The sequence below is a fragment of the Pelecanus crispus genome, chromosome 9 (assembly GCF_030463565.1).
Source record: "Pelecanus crispus isolate bPelCri1 chromosome 9, bPelCri1.pri, whole genome shotgun sequence".
Lineage (NCBI taxonomy): Eukaryota > Metazoa > Chordata > Aves > Pelecaniformes > Pelecanidae > Pelecanus > Pelecanus crispus.
This window is the reverse complement of record NC_134651.1, coordinates 18,914,215-18,942,087: the sequence shown is the minus strand read 5'-3', so window position 1 is coordinate 18,942,087 and position 27,873 is coordinate 18,914,215. Positions and strand designations below refer to the sequence as shown.

General features: G+C 38.4%; 1 protein-coding gene across 1 annotated transcript in view; it reads right to left on the bottom strand.

Annotated features, from left to right (window-relative positions):
• DNER (delta/notch like EGF repeat containing) overlaps positions 1–26,966 on the bottom strand; it is a 136,592-nt gene extending 109,626 nt beyond the window's left edge. Inside the window, exon 1 of the mRNA XM_075716876.1 lies at positions 26,703–26,966. Within this exon, the coding sequence (XP_075572991.1) occupies positions 26,703–26,966 (264 nt within the window). The remainder of the gene's footprint in view (positions 1–26,702) is intronic.
• Between the last annotated feature and the right edge of the window lie 907 nt (positions 26,967–27,873).

The window sequence follows — 27,873 nt, the reverse complement described above, 5'->3', positions numbered from 1 at the left end:
CTTAAATTGTGTCTGCAAAGTTGTGCCATTCCCATGGTATGAGAATTTTATATAATACTACTAAAGAGAACTTTTGCCTTCAAAATCCTATGCTTTTATTGCTGAAGGAAGACAGGGAGAGGGGAGATAGAGCAAGAGGATTATTAGACCAGAGACAGGCAGCTTTCCCAGTAACTTTGGAAGACAGCCCAAAATATTTCATGCTCCTGTCATATTAACCAAGCTTTAACTGTATTTTTTTTTCCTGCACTGTCATGATAAACCCGACATGGAGCAAACAATGCTAGGTCTCCATGTCACACCATCCATTTTCTTTTGTGACTAACTGGAATCTCTTTCACACAGCAATCATTTTTTCCTTCTGTGTTTATACAAGTACAGCAGGATCCTCATTCATGGCATATTTTCTAGATGCTACAACAATATATATGAACTATTACAAGCAGGATTACTAGCAAATGATGGTCTTGTTGATACCACAGGTGCAAGTTCAGAATATTATTTGGGAGGTTATTGCAGTGAGCTTAAATGACCCAAATTTGACAGGCTGTACAAACTCCACCCCTTCACAAGATAAATCAGCCTGAAAAGCTCTCAACGTGAGCATAAGAGTTTTAGAGCATATTTTATACTGTCTGCCTAAAACTATCTGGCCCAAGAAGATATACTTTGCTGATTACTGTTATCTGGAAGGGAGTCAACATCCAAGAGAAACAGTTTAATAATTCAAAAGTTCTATATGAAGGTAGCTTACTACATTTTGCTTTTCAGCTATTATACCCGAGAATATCTACCGTAAGAAAGCCTAAATGCAAGAGCTTCGTACGTTATATTACAACTCAAAGACTGTTAAAAATTTAACTAGGTGGGATCCAAAACATGTGACCCTAAACTGAGAAGCTGTTAAATAAAACATGTAGGAACACACTCAACGCTTTCATTTGGAATTCTATCATGGCCATTCTATATTTGGAGCTTAAATATCTCAAGAATTACCTCAGGTAACCTATGAAAAATCTGCAGGGGACAAAAAAGGTCAGTGGCTTAGGAGGCAAAATAAAAATAAACCCTATTTTGAAACCAAGTATTCCTGCATCCTACATGAAATGCAGAAGTAACCAAGCAGTTAAAAGCACACTTTGTTACAGCAAATAGTTTACCTAATTAAAATTCTTTCTCTATTTACATTTAACAGTGTCTAACAATGAAATGGATATCCAGAATGAACAGCCAGCTGACAGAAAGAGACAGAGATGAATATTAATGCATGTTGGGAAAAAAAAATGTCCAAAAGTTTTGCTGTCACATTTAGTTCTTACATATAAAAACTTGTATTTCCCCTTTTTGAAGTCTGAAAGTTCACAAAATAACCACTCCTTTTACTACTTTTCAAGTACTAACTACAGCTCTAGCCAACTTCAGCCAATGTTGGTGAATATTGCTTTGAGGGCTTGTTTTCCATTGTTAGACCATTCAGTTAATTAGTTGATCCGGATATATGAACCCATATATGTAGTAGAAATCAAATCCTGATAGTCTGATAGAAGGGGTAACTGAAGACATGCTTTTCCTAATAGAATCTGCATGCTCCATGAGCAAGAACAAGACAACACTGCATTTAATAGCCTCTGGTCATGAGCTTACCAACTTCAGAAACTTCTCGTTAACTTTTCCCCTCTGGTAGAACTTAGTTTTTCAGAAAATATGCTATGTTACAAGATGCTACTATATTCAATTTAAAAAAAAATGAAAATGCGCATATACCTCCTGAAACAATAAAAATGAAAATAAATTTGTTATGACAGCATATAACAAGATTTTGGAAAACAATTTCTTCTGAAGATTTTTATTATAAATAATTTCTGGCAACTTCTTCAGTCCTGTCCCACTTTACCTTCTGCAATATCAATACTACGTTGGACTCCTATCCAAACATTCATCATTGTTAATCACCACAATGCTGATTAGACTAATATCCTAAATTAAATTTTCACCAGCCCAGTATTAGTACATTATTTGTAAGCTGTTTGGTGTTTTACAGGGTTTACCCGTTAAACCCAAGCAGTCTTTTCAGTGCCACTTGTTTCAGTTAGGATCAGGACACTATTTAATATTCCTACCTAAAACAAGTTTGTATAAAAGGACAGTGATAAAACTGACTTTAAAAGTTGTTTTAGCAGTTGTGGAACTATGTGCAAAAAGCAGTAACAGCAACATAAAAATCACTGGGTGAAAGTGGTTTTACTTTCTTGTTGGGAGAGTATGACTTACAGAATAAAAATGTTTGAGAAATATCTTCCTATATGTACTTGTTTTCACCCTCTGCCATGCACAGGTCTTCTAGTAAACAAAGCAACTTAGAAGGTTGCCTTTTAAAATCCTTTATTAAAATTAGCATCCCACCAGTTTCTCCTAGAAATAGAGAGGCCCAACACAAAAGATTAAAAAAAATCCTAAAAACTATGTTATACATCATTTGTTATGATTTCTCCAATAGACTTAAACTCAAATTCTCCCATAAACGTAAACCTATATGTCACCCATGTGATGATGGTCAAATCAAGGAGCAAAAAATTAATCTAAATTTTCTCATTTGCATCCTGACAATAAAGTTATTTCTCTTTTCACTACAGCATATAACTTTGTCTATCCAGCTGCTGTTATTTTATGCAAAGTAAACCTTCATTGGCTTTTTTAAGAGTATAAAAGAAAAATTATGCCATTGAAATTATCCAGATTTCAATGTGAAACAATGCTCACTGATCCTAAAATATTATGTAGGAAGCAAAAATCATCTAAAAGACAGTATTTTGGTCAGCAGAAAGTTTCTTTTCAACAATGAGCTCTCAAGCAGATTGGTATGAAAAAGTAGTGAGATTTTTTTTTTCTTTTCTTTAGCTACAAATAATTAAGGGTAACTACTTACATTTTACTGAACAGAGTACAGGCTAGCCATGACTGACATACCTTTGGATTCAATTACTCCATAATGCATAATGCCAGACTTCCTCATTTCTATTCAAATTATAACCCATAATTGAGAATTCATTACCTATTGAATCTTATGTGTAGGACCATTTACTTTTTAATGAAACCAAAACAACACACCACAGCAGAAAGTGTTCCCTGGCTTACAAACATACCTTCATTAAACTTCCATATTTAATTACAAATATGATATTAAAATCAGGTCTAATGTAACTGGCAAGATCTCAAAACACATGTAAATACCTTGTTAAAACGTTATTAAAAACATTTGTTAATATCGCATTAACTTCCATGCTTGTCAAACTTGTCTATTAAAGAATGCTAACATTTAATCCTGAGCCTATCTATTAAAAAGCAGAAAGCAAAGAGAGAAATGGAAGAGCAACCCATTATTACTAAAAGCCTGACACAATCAAGACAGTGATAGTCATCCAGAATTGGGGAATAAAAAAAAAAGTGAATTTTACTACCTCAATAACATTGAGGCATGTGTTACAAAAAGGAGAGTCAAATACTTCCAGGGGCAGAAAGAGATGAGTAAAATAATATACTTCTAGAATTATTAGAAGTATCATCATTACTATAATACTAAGCAAGGAATGTTTCTTAGCATTTTTTATTTGCTATATAACATCGAGCAAGATTGAGAAGTATTATTAAAGTGGATAAGCAAATCCAGAAATAAACCGAGACCAATGAGGAACTACCACCAAATGCAATCTTAGATATGGAACAAACAAAATCTCAAAAATCATTCAAGGTAGGAGATATCAGAAGTGACACTATACTGTGCCACCACACTAGCACAAAAGAAGAAACACAGTTATAATACACTTTGACTATAACAGCTTGAAACTATAAGTAATGCAACTTCTTCCCTCCCTCCCTCCCCCCCCCCCCCATTTCCTATTTTTATATTATTTCTTAATTGGTAATATTATTTATTTTTAAGAATAAGTTCCTCATCTGAACTGTGTGTCATATCCCTTTAGAATGCCTCATCCATGTTCAGCAAGTAGAATTCGAAACAATTACAGCTCAGCCCTCTAGTCATAAGGTAGAGAGGCCAAAAAGTACATACCTGTCAGATGGGCAAACAAGAACAGGCCACAGAATTAATGTTATAAGAGATGCAAGACATAAATCGTTTCAATTTAAGAAAGATAACGTAGAGTGCAGTAGTACATACACTTTTGGCAGCAGTTAAAATGTAAGCTGTAATTTGCCGACTAAGCAAAGGTTGAAGTCCTTAATTAGACATCACGATAGAAGAGCACATTTCAGAACTAGAAAAACCTTAACACTAGGTTTCAAAAATCAGAAAGATCGGCTTTCCTGTAACTCAGGAAAAAAAGCCTGTTTGCTTTTAAAAACATAATCCTCTTCCAAACAGATGTAAAACCTTTAGATTTAATTCCTTACATATAAACCTGTCTCGCGTGAAATGCAATGGAATAGAAATTCTTTCACTGCCACATGCTGCTGGCAATCATCTTTTTTTTTTTTTTTTTAACCATACAAAACTTCACATAATTTCATGCACACAAGTCATTAATCACTGCAGCTTTCAGGCCAAAAGCAACCCTGAATTTTTACTTAAAACTTCGATAAAACTTCAGAGATTTCATATTTTTAGAAGTGTCTAGGAAACACACACTTGGTTTATTACAACATCAATGAACCAGTTCATTGACATATCTGCATCTTGGCAAGACTAAGCATTCATGAGAGAAGCACAAGCTAGAAAACTTAATTTCCTGATAATGGACATTATCATCTGGCATGGTAGGTGGTTTTCAACAGAAACTACCACTATTACCTGAAACTGTGCAATTCACCAAAGTATCTCACACTTAGTGGCAGCACAGAATTCAGATGTGACAATGAAGCTGGACGGCTAACCTAGAGTTCTAGCCCAAAGCAGACTGTAGTGTCCATTTGCCAAAATTGTTTATTTCATTTCATAAAGGTAAGTCTGAATACAGTCATAAACAGTTTTTTACCCTTTTTGAACACAGATGCAGAGACACATGCAAGCTACTGTTGCAGAAATTAACGGTTTGAGTTTTAGCTGTCAATATAACTTCTTTAACATTTCTTCCTTGTCTAACTTGACTGCTATCATCCATTGCAGTAATACCATAGTAAGTAAAATAAGCCCTTTATGGAAGTGAACTCCCCTCTCTCTCCTTTTTTCATTCCATCTTCCTTTCTTTGCTGCAAAAGATCATCATATGAACGGAAGATTGAAATAAACCATCTCTGTGCAGAATCAAACATATGCCAAAACCTTCCGTCATTGCTAAAGTTGGGAGATTGAAGATTAAATGGTTAAACATTTGAAATCTCAATCATTCACTTAGTTGTAAAAGGAAAATATTTTTTTTTTCCTTTCCCTGCACGCAGCAGTATCAGAATGACCTATTGTTACTGTTTTTACAATGAAAGAAACTTGGCAAAAAACACTTGTTTCCTCCTACTCACAGACAAATTAGGAAACCTTCAGGTCTAAATCCAAATTTCCCAACTTCATAAACCTTTTTCCATTTTAACATAAGAGGTCACATTAAATTTGCTTTACTAATTGTGCACATCTCAAACAGCTGTAAAATGCAAATAATGTGGTAAGGTATTTCAGAAGACTGGAAGGAAAGTGTGCAGATGGCATTGAACCAATAAGAGGAGAATTTGTGTCTACTGATGAAAATATTTCCTAGACTGAGACCTTTTGAGAATCATAGAATTATTACAATCAGCGAGGTATTTTTATCCCCTGGGACGGTAGCTGTGCAGCAGCAGCAGGCCAAGGTCAGAGGCCTTCACCCCCAGTTGCTTAGCAATGAGCAGCCTTGCCTGGGCTGCAGGACAAAGGGAACAGGACGGGGCAGCCCGGCAGGCGCTCACATGTGCCATAGGTGTGGAATTGATAGGGCTCTTAATGCCTTAATTATCTCCTGATGATGGGAAGAGTTCATTTTCTAACCGTTATCAGTGGGATTTTTGTCACGGATCGTCTTTGCTGATAGATGACAGATTCAACCATGGAAATTAATTTGCTGTTGAATCAACTAAAGGTCTCCTGCTAACCAGGCTGGTAACAGTTTTACTTCAGAGAGCTTAGACAGGACTGGAGCTCCTGCCATACCTGAAGAGCATCAAGGACCATAGCCTAACTAAATTTTGAATAAAGTAAGTCTACAAAAAGTGTTGGGAACCTGTTCGATATTAGTATTTAGCGCTTATCTTATGCAATACCAAAAGATCTGTGTGCAGTTTGGGAATCCCTCTTCATAAAGAATTATTCCATGTTATTAAGTCTTTCTATTATAGGTCCTCTATTATTCGACTTTACTATTTTAGGTTCTTCTCCAGATCTTACAACAAAGCTGCATAAACAGACTTCACACTGATAGCATTTCATTGCTTCACATGTGCATTGATTAATGCATGGATGATTCAAACAATTAAGACCCAGAGGTGCTGATTAGTTTCCATTGCTTCAGAACCCAGGAAAATCTACTGAAATAAAGCAATGATTCTCAACTGGACTCATGCAGTTCAAAATCATGCAGTCTTATCTTCTGAAATAAATAAAGAAATAAATGTAAAACGTACTTTTCAACATTCCTTTGATCAGAGGGTTTAAAATACACCTACAAGGCATCACATTTATACTGTTGGACTATCAATACGAAATTAATGCTTTTTTTAAGCGTATTTTAAAACTGAAAGAACAGTTACTTTACGGACAGCTATATAACCAGACTGTTTATAAGCAATTCTCCCAAATGATAAATTACAACTGAGAAAGATTATTTCGTTCCTCAAAAATCAACTAAGCATTCAAGCATTCAGTTGAGACAGTACCAATAATTTCCCTAAAGAAAATTGGTGTAAGACAAGAATATACAGTGTCCATTATTTATTTGTCCAGTGCAGAAGGATTTCTTTGGAGAAATCCAATTGGTTTTGTCATTTTTTATCACCATATGGATCTATTTCCAACAGCAAAAGAAATACTTTGGTTTTCAGAATTACATATACACAGAAAATGGAAAAAATGGATGAAGTAGTATGTTTATTACAGCAATAAGACAATTCTAAATTTCTAAGGAACAGAGTTTAATTATGATTCAAGATAAACTGAACAATGCTTTTCATTCAGTGCTTTTCACTGTAATGCAATAACAGTTTTATTTAATACTATCATTTAAATTTTAGAAGCCAGATAAACAGAAGTACTTGTAAATAATTAGCTACCCACACTCAGAATGAATCCTGAATTTTTTAGGTTAATTTTAAGGAGACAGAGACCTTTAATAACTAGGACATACTTTAGCACAATCTCGTAGACACTTAAAGGTATCGAAATGTGAAGGTGATTTTCCCAGACAGACACCTAAAAGTCTGTCAGGGTACCAGCCTCAAAGTTAGTATTAATGGCCGCTTTTACTGGTCTTACCAGCTGGACAAAGGACTGAACTGACATAGAAGTAGGAGGTCCTGTCAAAGTAGTCCAAGACACATTGCCATGACAGTGTCTGATGTACAGACATTCTAAATCAAAAGACATCAGCTGCAAAACTCTACAATTATAAAACCATTATTTTTAAAATGTGCTGAATTGTAATTTTAAGTTCTAGTTTTAATATGTTTTTGTAAAGAAGAGATGACATTCAGTGGCTGATAACCATTAAGAATATTTTTTTATTATTATTACTACAGCTATTACATCAGGTTCAAAACCTTCTGTTATCAAGGCAGACCCATTATACCTATACAAAGTTGTTTGTCTAATTAGTTACATCTTATATATACATATGCTGATTCCTAAATTTTGAATGTTTTGTTTAAAAGTTGTGAGGCATGTCTAATTTGTTAATTAATAAACAAATGCTAAGATACACTTTGTGAATCTACATGATAGCTTTCACAGCTCATTCAAAATTCCCGTTCCAGAACACTTCAACAATCCAGATACCTCCAATAAGTTTAATTGCAGAGGAATGGAGAATTAAGATCTACCTTTTCCATAAAGACTGTGTCTCTGATCTACCAACAGTGAAGCTGTCAGAGCAGTCACACACCAAGACTGACTTCTTTTCAGATGAAGCACACATAATCTGTAAGGAGATACTCCTGGAGAAGGCTCATTCTGTGTAGCAGACCATGTTACAGAAGTCAATGATGGCATGGGATCCAGGAGGGCAAGGACAAACAGACACAACTACGCATTCTTATTTCCAAAAATTCCATTTACTCTTTGCAAAACCCAACTCCCAAGAAAAATTTCTTTACTTCAACCAAGTCCAGAAAAGGTGATTTGCTGACATTCAAATATTGACTTCTGTAATTTGTAGGCAATCAGCTGGGAGAAAGCTGGATGTGCACCAAACTTCATAGTAAGCTGACCTGGCAGCCAGGGAACAAAGAGCAGAAAAAGACTTCTGCATCTGTAGGTTACTGTAATTAGTAAAGAGCATTCTGTGAAATCTCATAGGACACAAAATTAGAACTGGTTCACATTCATACAAAATAAGAGGAATTTCATGTGGACAATTTGATGACCACATTCAACTTTCAGTTGTTAGCAGATTTTTCAGGGTGGAAAATAAGCAGACTACAGATGGGGAAAACATTGGAGCTGGCTCAGCAGGGTTAATTCTGGCATGATGCTGCATTACTAGTCAGCTGCAGTGCCTCAGCACCACACTCCAGGGACCAGAGTAATTGTGCATGGAGCTGGCAGGGAGTCAGGAGCTTTGTTAGCTCCTGATCAGCATTAGCCATTCTAAATAAAGCTCAGCTCTACATAGACAAATGTATGTGACTCCAGATGATCCTCATCAGTACTCTGGAGTTGTCTTCCATGTGGAGTACGCTATTTCCCCAATAATAAAGATAATGGAAAGCAACTACTAGCAGAAGGATTTTGTCCAAAGATGTCTCACTCCAGTTTCAGCCCTTCTGTACAAACTTCCCCCAAAACACATACAAGGCAAGGAGGCAGTCGAACAAATTAACCTGTAGAAGAAAGCAGACCCTTTGCATTGTCACAGGTGCACAAATAAAAACCCACAATAAGATAAAAAGTAAAATGTGCATTTGGTGTGCTTGTTACTATAAAGGGAAAATGTTTCATTACAGTGAGAAGAGTTTTAACCATTACTAAGCATTCCAGAAGTGTATATTCTACACAAGTGAACATTTCCAGGGACACAGAACCACTCTGCAAAATCAAGACAAACTAGATAAGCAATTCACTAGAATAACATCCTGTGATAAGGAAAAGCGGGAAAAGTAAAAACAAAAGGGGGACCAAATTAAGGCCTTGCCACAACTAAGTACAGGACCAAAATCCACCAGATTGCTAGATCATATACTAAAAACCTTCTAGAATAAATCTGAAATGGACTATAATGAAAGTAAATTAGTATCAGCAGAGGAAAAACTACAGTACTTATCAGCTCCAAAGAGCACCTCTATGAGCTCTAAGAGGTCACCATATTGTTGACTGTACAAGAAAGTTTGTACTACATTTGGAATGTAAATTACAGAGACCATTTTGTGGTCTGAAGGTCTACATTTTTCTCGTAATATCAGGAGATTTGCAGACTGAAATGTGAACATATTTTTTTCCAACGTTATAGAGATACAGAAACTTTTGATGTTGAAGAAAATTTTGAGAATCTTTCTAGGGGCAGATTATAAACCCAGCCTTTCAATACCAAGTTTCCAGACTTTTAGATCAAAAAGACAATGTTAACAGATCAGGCAGGAGGCAAGGAAGAAAAAGCAGGGCGGGGGCAGGATTTTTTCCTACATCTATTAATTATTTGTAGCCAGAACTATTTTATATGAATTGACCAATAATGTGATCTTGCAGATATTGATCACTAATGCAAACTACTGTTCCAATCCACAACCAGCTGAAAGCAATGGAAACAGTCTTTAATTAGGAATTTAAATATGCCTACAAAACAGACTCTTTATTTATTTCTTCCTTCATTCATCTTGAGTCATATGAAATCTTCTACCTTCATATAGAATGAGATATAGAACTCACCCTATAGCAATGCACGGTGAAAGCATGAAAGACAAGGGTAGCCAGGACAAACTGTGCTTACTGCATCTGTACAGAACAGCACAGCAAGTGCTCAAGGTTTCAGAGCAAGGCCTCTGAGCTGCACTGCTGAAATCAAGTCATTTCAGAGTACCTGGGAGGACTGGGCATAACTGATTGTTAATGAGAAATAACCCTCTTTAAGAATGTCAGCAGCACCACTAACACTGTCAAAAAATTAAACCAGTTGGCTCACCATTTTTAGTGTATTTATCTATATACATTAACAATGGGAGTCTAGTACAATTGTTAAGCTCAAACATATCCTTGTAGATAATTATTTAAAACATTGCTAGGAACAAATTACTGTTACACAGCTTCAACAACTATTCAAAAAATCTATTCCAAAAACCATACAAAAATTGAATCTCAGATTTTACTTACACTACCAAGGTACACTGAGTCATCTTAAGTACAGAAAGAGAAGGAAGTTGCTATATGGTCTAGTTAGTTAAAACAGAGCAAGAAGCTGAATTACACCACTAGTAGGGGATGCACAGTACTTTTGTCATCTGATTTTCCACAAAGCATTTCTACTTGAATAGTAAAATACTGAAAACAATTTTGTTCACGACTCCTCTGTGCTTCATAGAAATTGCAGGTACAATTCCCACTCTCCTGTATGAGCCATCTTCCTCAGCTAACTTGGTGATAGGAGCCATCTACTTGCTCCAGAAATACTTTTTCAGAAGAAAACAGAAACAGTAGAACAATTGCCAAGCTGCAACCACATCTGGAAAAACTCAAAAGCCTCAGTCCCTCAGAAACTCAATCTGATCAATAAAACCAAAAGTTATTAGCAGTGAAGAATGATAAAGACTGAATGCCAGCATATTTCATAGAAAGGAATTTTAGAGAGACAACTTCTTTTCTAGAAGAATAATCTCATTTGATCTGGAATAAGAATAGATGCAATCCACTCACACTTCCAAATTGATGCAGATGACTATGCACTATGACCTTACCAAAAAGGTATGCAACTTCTACATTAGTTATTGGCCAAAGTGGAAATAAGAGCTAAAAAAGATAAAGATCTAAAAACCACTCTGAAATAACAGCATTACTTAAAATTGGAAAGGGTTAAGATGTTAGTCAAAGGTAAGGAAATCTGAATTTGTCAAGTGCTTAGCAAGTTTTACTAAATTCCTCAGAACTGAAAAGTTAGAAAGTATTTCTAACAGTGTTAAGCCACTGATGTAACTACTACTGCTGAGCAATAACATTTTACCTATGAAAAGTCCATAATTTGTCCAATAGGAGTAAATGAAAACTAACTGGATCACTCTAGTTAGCTGTTGAGCATCCACTATGGAAATGCAACTCACTTTTTTTTTTTTTTTTAAATTTGCTACAGGCAAAAAGCAAAGGAGAATAAAATATCATTATTATATTTGGAAAGTCATCAGCAATGAAAATTAACTCTTTTTTCTTTAAACTATCTGCTTCCTGTATATTCCGATTGATAGCTTGATGCCAAGAATTAGTTCTTACTATTTCTATTCTTGTGAAATCCTATGGCAGGTGTCTAACTATGTCTGCTTCTGTATTACAGAATAATGCTGTTTTAAGAGCAAATAAAATTTAGAAATCCATACAGATGACTAAAAATAATTTGGGTTGCTGAATCCACTTGAACAGTGGTACATAATATGTAATAGGCATACAAAAATTCATAATCCTTTCATACCCATGAGAGTGAGAAAGACACCTGGAACACTATGCAGCATCATTAATGCATTTATTCGGACCTGGAGTACAGGCAGGTGCTGAAGAAAAGGCCAACAGTCAAATTATCTGAGATACATTATGTGAATTTTCTATGTCTCAGCTAGGTGAATTCAAACCAACTATCATTTTACTTATACCTAAAGAACTGCCAGTACTGAAATGAAAATCCCACAATGCCATTGAAATGCAATTCAAGCAAGAAAAGCAGTTATCAGGCTTTTTCAGCATCTGAATCCTTTTTGTCTAAAAAGAAAAAAATATATATTTTTAGAAGTTAACTTTATTTATGCAACACAGAGTTAAAAGACATCAACAGAAGCTACAGAAATTACATTCCTGCAACTACAGTGGAAAAAAAAAAAAAAAAACTTAGACACTGAACAGATGCCTAAGCATCAAACGAACTGGGAATTGAACAGATGTTATTCTTATAAAGGTAGAACAAAACAAGGAAAACATACCTAGAAATTATTTCAAATAGATTGCCTTCTAATGGTCACTCATTGTACGTATTTGCTCATCTAGCCAGTATCCTCAGAATTATTCCAAACACTGTGAAGGTCAAAGGCAAGGGCAGCTTGGTGGTTCAAGAGTAGCACTGCTGTAGATGTGGATGACAGACTAGGACTCCAGCCCAGTTCTTCCTTTCTAAACTAGCAAACACAGCAATGCACACTTCCGTTGCTCAGAGTATATTTTGTACATTAAATCAAAGCTTCTATAACTGCCAAATTCCAGAACACAGCCACAAGTGCTCTGTGATTAAGCCTGAATGTATTGATTTCTTCATTCTATTATTAATATCTATGGCAAATATTTCAGCTTATCTGTTATACAAGCTTAATAGTCAACCCATAAAGTTTAACTTTTGTCCTTTTTTTTCCCTGACACTGCCTGTATTTTATGTCTTAAGTAAAGAAATACAAACACACAGCATCATATTCTATACTCTTCTTCATCCCACTTACTTCATGACATCTAAAGGGACTATGACTTACTATTCTACTCATCCCACAGTTCAATGACTGCAACCAATCAGTTTCTGCACTGAAACATCCCTACATCAACTTTTGTTTCCTGTGGGTTTGACACTATTGTCTTTAGAAAGAAAGTAAATTCTCCTAAAATAAGGGATACATCAGCAACTTTCCCATGTGACATTTTTTGTTAATACACTGGGAAGACCAAAAAAAAAAAAAAACCCCCACACACTGAGAACATTGAAGTTCAGTAACTGAAAACCAGCTGGATTATTAAGGCAGCTTGAGATTTATAGGACCAGTGAAAAAGGAAGATGTTTTGAATATCGAGAAAATATCGAAAAAGTAACTAAATATTTTATTGAACAAAGTAAACTGATTCTAACATCAGAAATACACAAAACCTACATCATCTCAGCTCTGTCAAAAAGATGATTTGTTGTTCATCCCACTTCCAACTGGCAGCATTTTCAGGTCTTAGGAATTAGTTTCATTGATGTTTATTTCCATAAACATACAAGCACATAAGCAAGTTACTACAGGATAAAACAGGAGATGAGCTTGCAGAGCATCAGCTACTTTAAGACACCTACCTATGCGCACATACTTTACATAGTTGTACCACACAGTACACATACACAAACCATCTCAATCCAACTTTATTTAGTGTAGCATTAACTCGAATAGCATTAATAGCATGAACATACCACAGGTAGCAAATTTACACCCAGATCTTTGCAGTCTTGCTTTTATGCATCCATATATTAAAGTTTTCCAAAATCAACCTAACACCTTTACAATTCCCTTGAAAAACAGAGAACCTCATCTGTGTTATTTTAAAATAAGACAGAGGAAAAATAAATTGTGCAGATCAACAACTGATAAAGTTTTACAATTATCTCCAAAATCAGATTAGATAATGGCAATGTGAACATCTAAATCAATACACAATTAAATATGAGGGAACTTTTCCCACTAGATACCACTGTACCACACTTCTTACAGTTGGTAGAAACTTCTGACTGAACACAGTGTTTATCAGAAAATGCCAGTTCATTGGATATAAAGAGTTTTGTGCTGGCATTTCGGATCTGAGGAGGCCAAATCACAGATATGTTTCTGATGGAAACTTTCTGGTGAAACTACCTTCCCTACTGCAGCACTAATGCTCTGCTCGAAGGTCTGGGAACGTAGGACCTTGAAGCTCTGAGCTGCAGCCCTGCTCTCAAAGTCACAGAGGAGAATTTAAAAGCCATAAGAATGCCAGGGTAATCTGAAGCTCTCAAGACTTCCCAGCTTCCCAGAACTACCCTGCTTAGTTTCAAGGAGCTTGGAAGAGCTTCTACCAGCCAGCAGCTCTCAGGGCTCAATCGCTGCTTGCAGTAAGGGGCCCACCTCCAAGTGGGGTCTACTTTCACACCCCAGGCAAGGAGCTTAGAAAATCTAGGAATACAGAACAGAACCTGATTTATTTTGAAAAATAAATCGTCCTCAGAACTAGAAATCCCAAGCTGGAAGCTGCTGCAGTACTGATTACAAAGTGAAAAGCACATACATCATGCAGAAATCAACTAAGATGCTACACTTGTGTTTACTATATGTCAGTTACACAATAAGGTTTGCTAGCACAGCTGTCATGCCAGAGTATCCTTCAACTGATTATCTCATATAAACATAAAATATGGTTGAATCACTCACTCACTAATATGTAATGCTAACAGAAAATCATCCATATTCCTAAATCAAATATAGTGAGGTTTTGGCCCATACCCCAGTTTGCTACATGCTACTGCTAGCAGAACTTTATAATCAGAGGGCTTACCTGTAACTGATAAATCCATCACGCTGTTCTCAAGCAGGCCTTTGTGAAAAGGCAGAACCACTGTAACTATTAATCCATCCTTTCTAACTCATATGCACAAAGAGTTAAAATTCGGTGTTGCAAGGGAAGCTGTTTAATTGGGGAGAAAGGTGTTTTGGAAGCAAGTGACACAGCTGACCTTGCTCCTGCATTCATTTACCTTAGAGAATTTCTTTTTTCCATTTCAGGAGCACCAAGAAACCCAAGCTCAAATGGTTACTGAAATAACTAGTTCTGAACTTACATTTATTATTTCTATAGACAAAAAAATTACTATGAGTTTACTTCACTTTTAAGAGATGTCAATAGTGAAGTCTCAAGCAGTCCTTTAAAGAAGATGCTCCACATCTTTAGCATGCTCTATAACAAGCCAGATCCCCCCACATCTTCAGGAAGATTATCAAGAATTTCTATAAGATCAACCCAGTACCTTTCCATTACTTTTAAGAGGCAATAGTTAGCCAAATTTTAACATTAGAGTCCTATTACAGTTATGTAAATTAAGTCAGTTTGTCCTTCCTTCAATGAAATATGTTAATTTCCCAGGGGACTCAACACCATTTTCTTCAGTTGTCACTTACGCCATCATCACATAACGCTGTAGACTTATAAAGAATTAATCAAGTAACTGGTCTTACAGACCCTACCAATGTCAGTAAACCTGATGTAATTCATCTCACTGAAATTCAAAGGCATACTTAAATGAGAAAGTTTCTCAGATCCCTATATATAAGAACACAGCTGTGGTATTCCATAGTGACAATAAATGCAGAAAACAACTCTCCTGCGACCAGACAGCAGAATTAGGACTCTCAACACAAAAGGCACTTAGCTTATAAATTATTAGACTTCTACACAGCCATCTTTACCTCCTTGTGTTTAATAATGTTGTTATATTTGCCTGAAAATTCGATTACAATAGAAGTACACATATATAGGCAATCACAAGTTTATTAATAGACTGCTAAGTCTGTATGAATCCTAAGCCATGTATTTTAGTTTGCCATTACTCAGATTCATTAATTTGATTTTGATAAAAGATATTTAACAATTTGCCTGATTTCTTCAGCACAAGAATCCATAAATCTGTTAAAACCTTTAAAACAAAAATACAATAAAATTTGCATGAATTTTTACAGATTTGCTGAATTTAAAGCACAAATCATTAGGCCTGAATAAGAAACTTAAGAATTGCCATATAGTTCATGGTGATCGTTACTCTCCTTATTGATAAATGCCACTACCAGATACTTCAAAGGGAGATCACAGTAACGTACCAGGTCTGGAAAATTACAGAAAATTGTCCATATATTTCCCTTAGGCACATATTTGATGACTAGCTGAAGCCCAGACAACTTTAACTGTCGCATTCCTGTTAGTTTTTTTTAAAGCACTGTCCTTGTCACAAGGACCTTTTTTTTCAGACTCTTCTTGTTTGTCCCTGTATAAAAGTGAACAGGTTGTTTCTCCCAGGTTATTCAAGTCTTTCCACATCTAGTAATCACTTCTGCTGCCTTTTCTCTGGGTCATACCTATTTCTGCCCTCTCTGTCTTGTAAGTAAAGTTACCTGAACTTGATTTCAGGGGATTAAGCACTATTCATTCATAGAATGGAACAGCATTCTAAAGCAGCTTCTGTTCTCTTGTGACATTACCTGCACATCTTTAAATTAGTTGCATTTTGAGGACTCGTGCTCAGTAAGGATTATTCAACATACCACCACCAGAACATATAGGTCTTCCTCCCAAATAATCACACTTTATTTAGAATATGCATGGTTAGCTGAAATTATTCTTTCTCTTGTGCATTTCTCAACAACAAGCTTCAGCTTTACGAGGTCTGGTACAAAGAACCACATAAGGGTAACCTAGACTGAAAGTGAGGCTCGTTGTAAATGAAAGGAATCATATCTTGTTACTCTTTTTACAGCTACTGTTCCTGAAGATACCCAAAAGTCTTCTCAAACTGACAATACAGTTGCTGTTGTAACTAATACATGAAGTACAAAGGTCCCAAAATCATTAACATTCAGTGCCTTATCTCAGTATAACAACCCTACTTTCGCAGTCAAATTGAATCCTGTTCTTACCTTATTCGAGACCACCTTGTTCAGAAACACCTTTTGTACAGAAGTCTTCAAAATACTGATCATTGATCTATTGCCCCTGCTTCCAGTAAGAAAGAATATTATGAAACTAATTTGATCTCTAGACTGCTAGCCTGAATATTTGCCAGTCAAAGAAGCAGTCTAAATGGTTGATTTTTTTATTTATTTATTTTTATTTTAATAAGGTGGCTTTTTTCCTTACAATTTCAATATATTCTGATAGACCACTATCAGGTAATTCAGAATTTGGCATTTCAATATGATGCTTCCTTATAAAGTGCTTTTCACTCAACATTCTTAAAGCCTTCATATACATTCACAAATGAACCTTCTGAACACCCAGAATTATCTGCATTTATAGAGGAGAAATCCAAGTAAGAAGGTGGTAAGAGTTTTGCCCAGCATGACCAAAGCCCTGATATTCCCATTCCTAGTCACGATGTATCACTTTCAGACCTTTCCCTACAGAGTTTACAGGTATTTTTTCAGGTTTACAGCAGAATGTGATACTAAATACAGCATAATTGTTACACTTACTGCCATACAGACTTATACAGACTTACTGTCTGTATAATTGTAAAACAAACCAAGGCAAGCTTGAAAAATAATACAGAGCAGTGGTATGTATTGCTGAACTCAAATAGGTTACATACGTGGCATACAAATCAGCTTTTGAATGCAAGAGTGCTTCTTTGTAAGAGATTACACTTAACCAATAGCACAAATTAAAGAGTTTTCTTATCAACCAAACATTACTCTTCCCAAAGTATATCTTGATGTGCACTTCCACTGTTACAAACTGTTGCAAAACTGCACCAACTGTATTGCAATTTAAGATATTTCTCCTAATAATACAATTATAATTTGTTTTGTGTAGCTTATATTGATGAGTGACAAGGTTCTCTCCAAAGAACATATATTTCATTACATTATTCCTATATACATACATTCCTGTATGTACAATTTACATTATTGCTGTAAAATATAAATTGACAAAACCACAAAGTTGAACAATACTATTTTTTTGCTTAAAAAAGAGGACTAATTAAAGACTTTTAATAAATGATGCTCTACAATGTCAAATGCACATACTAAACTGCTTTTACCTTCAGATTTTGACCTAAATGCCACCAAGAAAATTTTAATGCAATTAACCTTGCTCTTGCCAAACACAGTGCTTTCAATTGACATGGATGCATTTTAAATATGGATACTTTCATTTTGGGATCACCACACCACAATCAGACACCTCTAGGTAAGTTACTGAGCTCAGTTCACCTATAGCAACCAAAATTAAAAAAAAAAAAAAAAAAAAAGAAAGTGGATATTATTGAAGCCTTCCTGCTAATACAGTTGTCAAAAGAACAGGTAACCTCTCAGCATACATAAAAAATGGGATTTATCATTGTACAAAACAAACTATATTTAGATTAACCAGCAACCAACAGGAATATTGTTATTAGCTCAATCTATTCAGCTCAGACAGGACATTGCAGAAAAGAAAAACAATATTCACTACATGCACAGGGAGGGAAGAGTAGAATAACTCACTTTTAAAAGGGAAAAAAAATACAACAGGGAAATTCAATTAAATTGAAAGACAGAAAATAAAAACTAATAAAGTTATGTTTTCCATGCAATTAATCTGTGAGATTCATTGGAACACAAACATACCACAGCAAAAAAGAGTTACTAGGAATAAATGAGGGACATGATATTTAACAAGAACAGTGAGCTGTGACAGTAAGTACCAAAAAAAAAAACCACAACCCACACCAAACCACCACAAAAAAACAAAACCAAACAAACACCAACCTGTGTTTATGGTTAAATGGACTTAAATGGACACTATTTTCAGCAGACTCATGTCCACCTATTAAAATGGAATTTCTTGCACCATCTTCTAAGATTTCTGGTCTCGTGATCATCATAGAATCATAGAATGCTTTGGGTTGGAAGGGACCTTTAGAGGTCATCTAGCCCAACCCCCCTGCAGTGAGCAGGGACAGCTTTAACTGGATCAGGTTGCTCAGAGCCCCGTCCAACCTGACCTGGAATGTTTCTAGGGATGTGGCCTCCACTACCTCTCTGGGCAACCTGTTCCAGTGCTTCACCACCCTCATTGTAAAAAATGTCTTTCTTATGTCTAGTCGAAATCTATTCTTCTTTAGTTTAAATCCATTATTCCTTGTCCTGTCACAACAGGCCTTGCTAAAAAGACTCTCCCCATCCTTCCTGTAGACCCCCTTTAAGTACTGAAAGGCCGCAATAAGGTCTCCCCGCAGCCTTCTCTTCTCCAGGCTGAACAACCCCAACTCTCTCAGCCTGTCCTTGTAGGAGAGGTGCTCCAGCCCTCGGATCATTTTGGTGGCCCTCCTCTGGGCCCGCTCCAGCAGGTCCATGCCCTTCTTGTGCTGAGGGCCCCAGAGCTGGACGCAGTGCTCCATGTGAGGTCTCGCCAGAGCAGAGCAGAGAGACAGAATCACCTCCCTCGACCTGCTGGCCACGCTTCTTTTGATGCAGCCCAGGATACGGTTGGCCTTCTGGGCTGCAAGTGCACACTGTTGGCTCATGTCCAGCTTTTCATCTACCAGTACCCCCAAGTCCTTCTCCACAGGGCTGCTCTCAATCCCTTCATCCCCCAGCCTGTACTGATATTGGGTGTTGCCCCGTCCCAGGTGCCGGACCTTGCACTTGGCCTTGTTGAACCTTATGAGGTTCACACAGGCCCACCTCTCCAGCTTGTCCAGGTCCCTTTGGATGACATCTCATCCTTCTGGCGTGTCAGCTGCACCACTCAGCTTGGTGTCATGTGCAAACTTGCCGAGGGTGCGCTCGATCCCACCGTCTATGTCATTGATGAAGACGTTAAATAGCACCGGTCCCAGTACGGACCCCCTGAGGGACTCCACTTGTCACCGGTGATCCCATGATCAGGCTGAAATCCTGCTAAATGCCACCTCTGAAATTATTGATCTCAAGCAAGTACTTCTCAGAAGGGCAGTATGTAGAAGATTCTGTGAGAGCCCTCAAAAACAAGGGAGCATTTCTACCTTTCTGTAATACTGAATCAAGTCATATAATTCCAGTATTTCAAGCAATATTCTTATTTGTTTTTGCATCCATATTCCGTTGTTTCTTATCTTGTATTCAAGATAAGGTATTCTCCTAGTACATTGGGAACCTGCTCCACTAAAGAGGACTTCCACAGCTACATGTATACAAATGACAGCATCAGGTTAGGTATTTCAAAGGAAAGTAAAACACCATTAGTTTTTAAACAGATATCATTGCAAAGTAATTCTCTCAGATCAAAGAACATAAACTGCAATGAAATATGACATATGAAAAAGCTGAAGCATCTTAGTATAGCATATCTTCTACTATTATTCAGTTACTTTACACCTGATGTCTCTCTCTGTAATCTTTAATCACAAAAAAAAGTAAAACCAACACTTAAAACTTTCCCTTAATGATGGAATTTTTCAGAACCAAATAATTTGCACTATGTAATGACCTGACTAGCATTTAAAAAGAACTATTTTGAACAAATTTAAAGGGCATATTTCAAGACACTGAAAGAGAGAATACAAAGATTCACAAAGGTCAGTATGCAGATGATACCCAAATAGTAACAACTTATATAATTGAGACAGTTTGGGTTATTACATTATTCCAGTTTTATTCTACAGAAATTTAGAATAATTTGTTTAGATCCCATGGCAAAAATCATAGCACAATTCTTTATTGACTGCTTTGGAAATTGCTGAATTAGAGTTCTGTCGCTCACAAATTTTCACATGATATGCTTTCAAGGCAAGATGCTAATTTGAAAAGCTTAAATTTCTAACTGGAAATATACTTTACTACGCTCAGAGAAAACAAATGTTATAATAGCTAAAATAAATTGGGTGGAGAAACTATTTTTCACATTCATTTATTCTGTGCTAACATTCCCCGTATGTGATACCTCACATTGCCATGCTTCAGAACTTCATCAGTTTCATTGCAACCAGGGAGATCAAAGTTCATGGGGCACCTGAACAACACTTCACTTACAGATCACAAAAACTCACAGAAAACAAATAATATTCATCAGTCCTGTGGGACATACAATTGCCACTTGAAGAAAAAAAAACTCAACAATGACTATGAAATGCGAGTATACTAATTTGTGACTAAAGGAGCTGTAAACAAAGTGACTTGAAATTAATACTAAAGATTTTTCAGATATCTTATCTAATAGTAATATTGCCATCTTAGAACTCCTGCTTGCACTGCACACAAGTTTGTCAGCATCCAGGTACAGTCTAGACTTGATGTAAAACATATACATGTATATATATGTGTGTGTGTAATAACACGCAAATAATTTAGCAGAATATCCAGCAAAGGGGAGGCAGGAACAGAACAAGAGTAATAGGCAAATGCAAAATCCAGGAAAAAAAAATATACATACAGGCGTGTGTATATACAGAATCACAGGACAGAATCATAGAATGGTTTAGACTGGAAGGGACCTGAGGGAGTTCTCTGGTCCAACCCCTGCTCAGGCCAAGGTTAATGCTAGGCCAAGCTGCTTGGGGTCTTGGCCGCTCAAGCCCCGAATCTCCAAGGATGGAGATCCCACAGCTGTTCTAAGTGCCTGCTCCAGTGTTTGACCACCATCATTGTGAGGAATTTTTTCCTTAGATTTAACTGGAACTTTCCCTACTAGAACATGTCACCTCTTGTCCTTTCACTGACCATGTCTGAGAAAAGTCTTGCTCCATCTTCTCTATGACCACCCATTCGGTAGTTGAGGATGGCACTCAGGTCCCCCTTAGCCTTCTCCAAGAAAAACAAAGCAAGCTCTCGCAGCCTCTTCTCACACACAGTATATGCATCAATGCGAGTATTTAAATTCTGCAACTTTAAAGCACTGCAAGAGGTAGCGGAGTTAGTCAGCAGGAAATGACATGGTACCTCAGAACTCAAGCTAAACTACACCCAAATAAAACAAGAAAACTCCAGGGCATCTGCTAACTATACAATTTACTCTATTAAAGATAAAAGAGCAAACAGAATGGCCACCTAACAAAACACTTACATCACAATAACCACATAATCTAAGTATATACCCTTCATTAATGAGTAGAGAATTAAAAAAAAAAAAAGTTTTAAATATGCTTGAGAACTCATTGTGAATTCAAGGATTATTTAGAGACTTTTCAGAATGGATGTCAGCACTTAATAGAAAACAGGATCTTGTGAAGAATTAATCAGGATACTCACATGAAGGTGATTTAACAGTTAGATTAAAGGATGTCCTTTTATACAACACTGTCCAGTGCAAGCAGAAATAACCTGGCCAATGAAATTTTGCACCACTTACTCTGAAGTATTAGACCATTAAGTCAAGAAACAATAATCCTTCTTTGTGTAGCAGTTTGCTAACCCTGGATTTCTGCATTCAGCATTAAACAGCACATTTTGAGAAATCTATTGAGAACAGAAAAAAATTCAAAGAAAAAGAAACAAAAACCCAACACAGGATAAAAAAAATAGAAGTAGTGGGGACAGAATGAAAAACTGAATCACTGCATTACAGTCTACAAAATGTTCAAATACCATGATCAAAGACAAGAATAAATTCACCTGGCATTCAAGAGTACAAAAAAGGAGAAAATGAAGAAAAACATGATCAGACAGAAATCGGGGTGGGGTGTCATTCTAAGAACAAAATTTAAAATATAAACTACTGTCGATCTATATTAGTTTTTATAATATCAGTTCCTTCCTTGACTTTTTTAAACTCAGATTACACCTTCCTAAAATTCTATTCTAAGTAAGCTGTCCCCAATTACATTTAAAAAATATTTTTCCACTACAGGTGTGGAAAGACAGCCATTAGAATGAACACAACAAATCCTCCCCAAGATGAAAGAGGTCATTTTGCTACTCAAATAGTAATTTCAGTACTAACTCAAAAATGCTATTACATCAGCAGCTACAACGTCACTCTCAGAAGTAAGTGGAACATCCAGTCATCACTAATCAGACTATATAGAAAAGAAATGCTGCAAAGTCAGAACGCTGGTTCAGTATGCTTGGACACTACTTGTTTTCTAGTTTTGGTTACTGACACAATCTGTAAAATATCTAAAAGCATAATAAAAAGCACCGAAGTAAAAGAATGAGGAAAAATTATCAACCAAAGAAGAAGAAGATAAAAAAACCAAAATGCAAACAAAAGCAAGAGAAGCAGCTAAAACAAATGAAGCATGTATCACAGTATTTAAAATTACATTAATAAATGAATGTTTCTTCACATGACAGTCTTTTAATGAAATTAGCACTAGCATGGAACCAAATAAACATCATGCAATTTAATGCAATTAACTAAGTTCAGATTCTGTATTTTTAAGCAAATGACCAAGTCTATCATGAAATTTTTCATTTCCTCTTTAGTACCTTATATCTCTAAAATTATTTCATAAGGCACTAACACAAATAAAACTTGCATAAAACTTTCCTGATCAAGAAAAACAATTGTATTGGATTCACATGTCACTAGAAATAGCAGAGTAGTCATTAGAAATAAAGGTTAAAGTTCACCTTTCAAAGTAAAATATAAGTAAAAATTTAGGGAATATAAAGTTTAGGAAACTTTAATATCTGTCACTCAGTTCATTTCCATTTATTTCATCAAGTTCTCTCAGTGTAAAGCTGAGAATTGTCCAATTTCAAATTCCTGCTGAAGGGCAGTTGAATTCACTATAATTTTTGTACAATTTCCTTGGGAATACATGTGATTTGTTTGCTCAGACTAAAGTTTACGATACTTCAACACATTAATTCTATTTCTTCTTTACACAGACTAGAAATATGGTAAAGTGGGAAAAAATTCACAAACATGAAAAGAAATGGAGTTAAATTAGAGCAATGTCCCACAATATGAAACCAAACAATCCGTAACAAAACAAATGGTTTCTGTTTGCAAAACAAAGTATATTCAAACCCTAAGTAATGTGAGATATATACACATGCATAATTCATGGGATGGATATACTAAGAGGACCTGTAATTTCTGTTGTTAAATAAATAATGAGTTACTAAAGCAATTATAACATAAGATCATGGAATTGGCTTAAGTCCACGTTAAATACTTCACTTAGTGATAGGAAAGCTCTGGGCTTTTAGAAGTATCTCATGCGTATGTGATGTCAGTTTTATTCTTTGCCGCTTTTCCCATGCCAGCGCCAGCATCGTCAAGCGCATCAAGACCAGTTACAGTAAGAACTTCAGTAACAAAATTTGTGGACAATCTCCAACTTTGACTGCTAGCAATCCTTCTATGTTATCAACTTCACTGTGCCCAGCTGACTTGTAGGCACATTTAGAACATTTTTCCTTCATTCTACATCTCAACACATCTGAGCAGAATCAGTGAAATACTGCCTTCACTCCAAGAAGCAACACGAAAGTAAATCTGTATTTTTAGGGAAGTGGGGTTCCCAAAAAAAACTCCAGCTCCATTACAACTTCCAAAAATCTACCCTCTGTGATCTGGGTATTTAAGCATAATAATTCCTGTTCTTTTTTTTGCCTCTTGGTATTCTGTTCTGCAAGTCCAACTGTTCAATAATAACCTCAGCAGTAAGTTGAAAATCCCCTGTCTAGATATATCGCAATGATCCCTGATTTAGTCCATAGTTTTTTCATAATCCTTAAGGGATATGAGAAAAAAATCCTTATAGTTATTTTTAAATCCTTACAGTTATTTATTATCATTGAATTGAAAAACATGATTGTTTTTACCTTTCTTTGTAGAAGTTTAAGCAATTAGGCATCTGGATGACAGAGCAACACAAGAATTAATGTGTTTGTACAATATTTATTTATTCCCTATTTCAATAAAATGTGCAAAACCTCAACTATATGGATATATTGCGTTTATATTACCCCTTTAAATAACCTGCTTGCTCTCTAGTTAATTAAAGTTACATTTCAAAACCATATTAACTTTTCATAGCCAACTGTCATCCATACTTCAACTGCTGACATGATAAGCTAGAAGTGGCATTCATTTGTCTATCAGTTTCCCTTGCAAGCGTCATTACTCAGTATTTTATAAAAGGAAACAAAATGTATGACACTAAGTCTCCTCTTATTAGTTAATAAAAAGCGTAAGTGCTGTGAAAATATTGCCCATCTCTTTTATTAGAAGAACAATTAAATCCAGTTCCCCAGGCACAACACTGCGCAGGAGGTACGATGCCAGCAAGCGTTACATTTTACTAAGTCTTTAAAAAGGTCATTAATCTTTCAGTCATGGATCTCAGACGCTTGGGTCTAACAGCAACAAGCAGAAGCAAACCCACAGCGCTCTCTTTCTCTCTTTGCAGTGACAGAAACACAGTAAACTCTTAAGAGGACAACAGCTAAAATTAGCCAAAGAGAAATCAATTTAATCCCCTTTCATCTCTCTGATTTTACAGAATCTCATTAGTGTAAATATTTTCACTTTCGTTGTTACACTGAATCAACTAAGATATTTTAAGGCAAGGGCAGAACTCTGTACATAGTGCTCCTACTTTACAAGCATTTTTATACTCACCTACCCATTAAGTCTTCAATAAATTATCCCTTTTGTCTATTCAACAGTATAGTTCAGGTACTACATGACCGAGGAACAATAAAAACTAAAAAGCAGAGTGTATTTACTTGAATTCGTTTGCTTCTATGCTAAATCCACTTAAAACAGAGAGCATTATCCAAAGAAACGGTTGCCAATTCATATCGCCTTTTGTACACCGCTGTCACAGAAAGTAACCCGTGTCATCATATACATATGCAGGAAACAAGCCTCTTTGTCCCTGCGCCTGCTTTTCCTTATCTGAAGGTATGGAAGATTTACGGTTTTGTGGATTTCTGAACGTGATAAGAAAGCTTTTCATTTCACAAAAAAAATTACAATGTTCACGTGACAATAATTAGATTGTATTATCACATTAAATCTCCATATGACCAAGCACTTTAGAAAGACACTTAACTACATCTCCATATTTTAGATCCTTATCCCCACTCTGAGCGTTCTGACCTTTCGGAATTCAAAATCAATCCAAGAAGCACCCAAAACGTGTGAGCAAGCACACCTAACCTACCAGAACGACCACTGGAGACACGATTTAACGATCAGTATTCAATGCAATACAGCATCCACTTCCAAGGCCCATCTTTTTCACCTTAAAGCAAGTCAGTGCTAAATAAATGGCGAGAACTGGACGGCGGAGGCGGTTACAGCACTGAGACTACCCTGGAAGGCGCTGGCTGCGCTCAGCCCCATCTCGTCCACCTCTGGCCGAGCCCCTTACACGCCGTCGGTCCGCTTCACGCCCCGGGGTAACGCTGTCCCCGCGGGTCGGCAGCCAGCCCAAGGCACGGCTCCCAGACCGTCGCTGGCGGCACCGGCACCCGCTTTAAGCGTCCACCGGCACGAAGCGCTGCCGGCCCCTCGGAAAGCCCAGGGGAGCGCCGAGGCCGCCCGCAGCCCTGGGTGCCCGCGGCGGCCGTTAACGGTACCAACGGCCGCCGCGCGAGGAGCCGGCGGGAGGGAGCGGCGGCGCGCGGCGGGGAGCGCCGTCCGCCAGGGGAGCGGGCACCGGGCGCCGCGCGCCTGCCGGGGCGGGCGGGCCGGCAGAGAGGCACCGGAGCGGCTCGGCGCGGAGCGCGGCAGCGCGGGCAGAGGCGGCCGCAGACGGGGTGGGGTGAGGCGGACCGAGGGCGGGAGGCAGCCAGCCGCAGACCGAGCGGGGACACCCAAGGGCAGGGACGGGCACAAGGACGCGGGGCGGGAGGGAGGCGCTGAGGCGCGGGGTCGCCCCGGGAGGGGCCGAGGGGGGCGCGCAGGGCGCTCTCGGCGCGCCCCTTACCTGGCAGGAGGTGCCGGTGACCCCCGCGGGGCAGGCGCAGCTGTAGGCGGCCGGAGGCTGGGGCAGAGGCAGCTGGAGGCGGCGGGGCGCGGCGGGGCCCCGGGCCGGCACCGGCGAGCAGGTGCCGTTGTTGCGGCAGGGCTGGCTGAGGCAGGGGTCCCGGCCGGGGGGCGCGGCGGTGGCCGGCCCGGGAAGGCAGGCGCGGCGCCGGACCAGGGCGAGCAGCAGCAGGAGGAGGAGAAGGAGCGGAGCGGCTCGAGGCATGGCGGCGGGGCGTGCGGGTGCGGGTGCCGCTCGGCTGCGGGCACCGGCGGAGAGGGAAGGAGGGGACGGAGGCAGCGGCCGCCGGCTGCTCCCTACCCCCGTTCCCCGGGCAACGCGCGGGCGGGGACTGGGCGGGGAGGAGCCGGCCGCCGCGCCACCGCGCGCCCGGCAGGGGGCAGCCGCCCGCAGCGCGCCCCGGCCGCGGCCCCGCCCCCGGCCCCGCCCCGGGGCAGGCAGCCTGGGTGCGCAGCGGGCCGGGGGGCGGGTTCCGGAGCGCGGCAAGGCCCCCGTCCTGTCGTCCCCAGAGCCAAGGCTGAGCTCAGGGCGGAGCGGGTCGGGCTGCAGGGGGTGCGCCCCCGCCCGCGCCTCATCTCCCCCGGGGGTGGGAAGGGCGGCCGCGCTGTGCGGGCACGGGGAGCGGCGCCGGGCACCGAGCACCGAGCACCGAGCACTCGGGTTTAAACCGGGCGCGGTGCGGTAATAAGCTGCCCGACAGGCATTCCTGCTCTGTCAGTGCCCCGCCGTCACCCGGGCGGAGGTGACAACGCAACAGCGGCCGGCCCCTCCGCGCACGGCGGGAGCGCGCCCTGCCCTGGGGCGGGCAGCCGGAACGAGAAACTCCGGGCTCGGCACAATTCCCCGTTTGCTTCTTATTTAGGGTTTCACAAGGGTAATCTGCTGATGATTACTTTAAAGTTCTCTTAAGACCAAAGTAGAGGCAGATGAAAAGCATCAAAGTTAATCCTGTCATTTTTCATTTTGTAAAACAGCTGTGTATTTTCGTAGCTGAGGTTTGTACGTCTGATTTTTAAAAATCAATTTATATTTTGCTAGTCTTTGGGGGATTTTTTTACTGCCTCTGATTAGAGCTAAGACACATGGTCTGTAAATCAGTTAACGGACAGCA